Source organism: Halyomorpha halys, unplaced genomic scaffold (genome assembly GCF_000696795.3).
Source record: "Halyomorpha halys isolate HHAL.00 unplaced genomic scaffold, Hhal_1.1 Scaffold36.1, whole genome shotgun sequence".
In the NCBI taxonomy this organism is placed as follows: Eukaryota; Metazoa; Arthropoda; class Insecta; order Hemiptera; family Pentatomidae; genus Halyomorpha; species Halyomorpha halys.
The window spans coordinates 329,450-334,924 of NW_027108624.1; the positions used below are offsets into that span (position 1 = coordinate 329,450).

At 27.8% G+C, this 5,475-nt stretch overlaps 1 protein-coding gene across 2 annotated transcripts in view; it reads right to left on the reverse strand.

Moving 5' to 3' along the window:
* The window catches only part of LOC106686923 (uncharacterized), a 46,665-nt gene that overhangs the window by 6,146 nt on the left and 35,044 nt on the right, over nt 1-5,475 (reverse strand). For both annotated transcript variants that reach the window (XM_014430534.2, XM_067046884.1), the window contains 3 exons: nt 3,393-3,535; nt 2,158-2,316; nt 1,256-1,386 (listed from right to left, as the gene is read on the reverse strand). In XM_014430534.2, the coding sequence (XP_014286020.1) occupies nt 1,256-1,386; nt 2,158-2,316; nt 3,393-3,535 (433 nt within the window). The remainder of the gene's footprint in view (nt 1-1,255; nt 1,387-2,157; nt 2,317-3,392; nt 3,536-5,475) is intronic.

A 5,475-nucleotide genomic window follows, 5' to 3' on the forward strand; every position in this document is an offset into this window, starting at 1 on the left:
TTTATAGGTTTGATTATTAAAACATAAATATTGGTAAAACATTTTAAAAAACAACACTTTGCACATTGTAATAATTCAAAAAATGTAAACTAGTAATAAAGAAATTAAAATGAATTACCTCTATTTTAATTTTGGTTTCATTCGCCTTTTCTATGTTAAAATGTCCCAACCTGAACGACCATAGCCCCTCCCTCTAGTTTTGATTCTGGGTATGCCCTTGACAAGGTTAATATTTTCCTGCCAGTCTGTTTTCTTGTTTTGTGGTTAATAATTATTTCTTTTATCATCTTTGTTTTTTTTTAATTTTTTTTTTGTAATATATATATTACTAACAATATCCAATTTCCACTTTAACTTAAAAAATAAATTATGTACACCCTCCAAATCCTGCAATGTAACCCCAGGTCCCAAAGATTTAGGACTCCTGATCTAGATTAAAATGATAAAATGATTATACAACACAACACTACACTTCAAATCAATCGTTCAAATAAGATTAAATAATATAAACACATTATGTTTGAGCCATTCCTCTTTTTTTTTTTTTTTAAGCAGAAATAGTTTTGTTCACTATTTTTTCCCAAATTTTACCAATAAATATTTATTTTTTGTTTATTATTAAATTGTTTGAAACAAGAGAAAATAAGTGTGGTGTACTAATAACACAAGCATCTGCATTGTCATTTCGCCATTGTTGTTTTGACGTTGCTAAGGGTGAAACTACCTCATGGTATCTATTATTTATTAAGGTATCCAGTTTTTTCTTTTTTCCACTCAGAGATGTGTGATGAATAAAAATTAACTCAAATAAAGAAATATATTAACTAAAAAACATAAATATCTGACTTTAGTGGGCAAAGAACAATAACGGAACAACTAGTAAAACTAGTTATTTATGTATTTTTGTTGTTTCCTTTACCATTATTACTAATTAGTTTGATTGGAGAGAAAAATTGATATTTAGTTTTAAGTTATTGCTCATTATTATATTTTATTTGCATTATATAAATCTTTTAAATATTGCTCTCATTTCAAAATTAGATTGTTCTTTATTTATTAAATTTTAATTTTACATTTTCCTTTCTTATATTTTCTCCCAAAAAACAATTTTTTTAGTCATTTTCATTTTTTTAACGAGATAAAAGATTTATGCTTGTGTTTTATAAACATTGCTCACCACATCACATTTTTTTTTATCAATATAAACTTCCTAATTTGGAATTTCAAGTTATTATATTTTTATACTTATGCATACCTTATAAATGTCATATGTTCATATAATACAATTTTTTTTTTGGTGAATGCTTGAATATACATCTGGATAGCACATTTTTTAAATCCCATCATCCAGCAGTTATGACCAAGCAATATCCATATTCTCGGATCCTATAAAAACAATTAACACAACAGTTTGGCTAATTTAGATAAAACTTAGTACATACATACAAAAATTATCTCATTTTCATCAGAGGGAGGTTGTTAAAGTATATACATCCTCATGATACATGTTATAATTCAAATTTAAATTTGAAACTAATAAACTGGTGCTAGAGGGGAAACAGTGTCTTTGTCCCAGAGAAACCAAGAGCTAAGTTAAGTTTCCCTTAACAAGTATTATAGTAAGGGTCAACTGTATAACCAATCAATGTATGATTATAAATTAATATTATTTTGATGTATTTTAATTAGATATTAAATTAATTTTTAAAAAATATGTTTTATTCAATCTCCATAAACATTACAGTAACCCAAAAAGAAATACTCAAAGCTTGATATAAATCATTAAAATCAAAATATTCTTCTCATCAATAGAAAGTTCTTGAATATTAAAGTTAAAGATATATATATCTTCTTTGCATGTTGTTTCCATAGGAACTAATTCACTTTTTTATAGAATTGGTGTAATTAGCACTCAGCATCTCAAAATTTATGAAATAAACTTGAGCTATATTAAATCTGATAAACTGTATTATACAGTCTGATGACTTGTTTAAATAATACTACTACAAAAATTAAAATATGAATAAATATATATTAAAAATTGAATAAATAAGATTGATTAAGTCATCAGAATGAGTAAGTACACCTAAAAAGTACATTTTATTTATTCTAATAATATTTAAGCTATAAAATAATAAATTATAAGATATGACTGACCATATTATAATCATTTACTTCTGCAATGGCCTTAGATAGATGTTTGGCACTGTCTTCATATCTTCCTTGAATATAATGACAAACAGATAAATAATAGACCCAAACAAGAGTTTTTGTTCCCACTCTTTCCAGCTCCCGAGCTAGGCATACTTCCGCAAACTAAAAAGATTGAAATTACAGTTAATTAATTAAGTTATTAATTAAATATAAGAGTGGAAAATTGAGGAGCTTACTTTTAAAAGGATACTCATCCAATTAGTTAAATCATTATCATTATTTTACTGAGATAAAATATAAAATGAGCATCAAAACTAAAATGTTATGAATATAATTTCTTTCATCCAAAATTTTAGGAGAAAAAGTCTAGTCATTTTGAATATGTACCTTTTTTTCACAATATATGGATTTTTTCCCTTTTGAAATAAAAAATATATGTAGTAGTTATGGAATAACAAGATAAAAATAAATTAAAAGGTATTCAATAATTAAAAAAAGTATTTGATATCATTCCTGTTCCTGCTTTGTCTCGCTTCAAACTGCTTTCCTAGAGAACTTTTTCATATGCAAATGAAGCAGTCATTAGGAACACTAAAAGCTAAACAAAAAAAATTTTTAGAACGGTTTTCATCATAACGCAGTATCATTAAAATTATCAGCTTTTGTTATTTGGTTTAGAGATTGGCAGCACCATCCATATTTTTTGATGAACTAGGGCTTCTACGCACGCACACAGTCATAAGTATTCATACACCCCTTTAATCCCATAATACACCCATCAAGGCTTTTCTTTGCCAATATTTCTAAATACCTTTTATTGCGTTTATTATTAATTGGATCGTATTACTTTGTGGTGCTTTTTTAATTTTATATTATATATATATATATAAATGTTGGAATGGAAATGGGGAGGATATAAACTCGCTAAAGAGGAAGCCAATAACTTACAGCCATTATTACAGACATTCGGCTATAAGTTTCTTTAAAAATATTTCAACACCAAAGGTGAATCTTAAATAAAATTGGAGCAGCCAGCATAAGAAAATACTACACTTTATCCAAAAAGGAGTCCTGTGACATTTTCCCACCTGGCGACAAGCCATGACCATATCTTAAGTCAGCTAAACAGCATAGATAAATCAGTTAATGAGGCATACTTACTTCGTCCTACATTAGTATTCTATAATAAAAAAATAAAATTAGATGTATTTAGTAATAAAGAAATTAAAATGAATTACCTCATACAAATTGTATGAAAGGAAGTAAATTGCTGTTGACATATAACTGCCAGGTTCATCTTCAATCCATGTTTTATTGTCCCAGCTCAGCTGTGGTGGTTTAATTGCAGCTGGTAATCTAAAGTCATAACTTATTTTTGTGCCTGTATAAAAAAAAAAATTGGTGCGGTGCATGCATCAGACAACTTGAACAAACTAATTTAATTCACATTCCCAAATTTTGGTCGGCTTCTGCTAAAGTTATCGCTAATTTTGTGATTTTTAAACAAAAAATCGAAGGAACAGAGAAGATGAAAATTATTATTTTTCTATTGCTATAAAAAAACATATTTTAAGGTTTCTGGGAGTGGAAATAACGAATAACAAATTTTGTTCCAGCCCTAAATACAACAATTTAACAAAAAATAACGAGGCAGTAAATTGGTAAAAATCGGAATTTTCTTTTTTTTTCCTTTAGTTATTCATAAAATTCTTTAATATTTTGGATTTATATATTATTTATTATTGCTAATAATGAAAAAATTTTTTTTTCAAATAAACTAAATTAAAGGTACTTTAGAGGAAGAATTTTTTTTAATTCGGGATTTAAGCCCTGTTATATTATTTTAATGAGGATAAAACCTATTTGGTGTTAAGAACACTTACTTGTACATTAATGTAATGAGTTTAATCAAAATATTTAGAGCCGTTTTGGGGAAAATCGATTCTATAAAGTCGCATTTCGGTTCGCTGGTTTTAGCAAAAAAGTTTTTGTTACATCCAAGGCATATGCCCACCTTAAATATGTAATTTCAGAATGTGTATTTCCGTCAAAAACTTTTATTTGAAATTGGGTACAATCAAAATACCTACTTTCCCTTACCATATAATTCATAAAGTAAGTGAAAGAAAAAAAGTTAGAATAGAGGATTTCATAAATAAAAATGATTTGAGGCAGAAATAATACATCTCATGATAATTATGCAAAAATTGCAGTTTAGTAAAAATTCCATTAGAGACACAAAGTAATTGTCAGAATAAAATTGGAAGATTCCAATCAGAAAAATCCAAGTTTTTCAAAACTACCAACCGCCAAACAACATTGCTGTCAAAACTCTGACTGATGTGTCCCTTTAGATTGTTGGAGTGAGAAGTACTGTATTTGCTTTGAGTACATGAGGAATTTATGATTTTTGATCCTGATGAGACCTGAGTCGCCAAAATGTCAACTGGTGATATTGTTGCCGTAGTTTAGAGATCCATGGCTTTATGACTGGAATCTTCTGATTATATTCTGTTGAAATTTATTTAGTCTGTTCACAACAAAATAAAAGCAAACCTCAGGCCAAATATGAACCTGATTTGAAAATTTAAAATCGAAGGTACTGCATTAACACACATGAACATAATGACCTCTAAGTAAAAAGCTGGTGTGGACACCACTATCTACCTGTCTATACTGTAACTACTACAGCTGCCAAAACCACTATGGCCCAACATGATGAAACCTACCAGGTAACATGGGAACTACTAATGTCATCGGGCAAACACCGCATATTAATATTTTTACTATTCCTTGTAAATACCATAATTTCACACATGTAACTATAGAAGATATTGTAATATTTATAAACGTACTATTTGAATTAAGAAAGATTAAAATAGAATTTTCTGATTTACTAAAAACTAACGTCTTACATATAATATCTCTCCATGGTGTTCAATTGCCCAAGAGTTATCTAGAGAAAAATTAGAAGGCCTTAATAACTAAGTCAAAAAATTGAAATGCGCCCCAGCACCTCAAATATTTTCAAATTGAACAGTGGAATTTCAAAAATTTTGTATTATATTGAGCCATCCCTTAGAATGGAGCGCAGCTCCAGTAAAAGGGCAAAAATCAACAAATTGTATATATTGTAATATGCTCTTTTTGAGTAAATAATATATTTTGATGTATAAAGGGTTTTTAATATGTTTATTTTATATATCATTTTAAGATTGTTAATTTGTTTTGTTTATCCAAAAAGCAAGCTAACCAATTTTTATTGTCTATAATAACTTCGTGATTCAAAACAAAACCAAGATGGCGTTACGTTGAATCAAG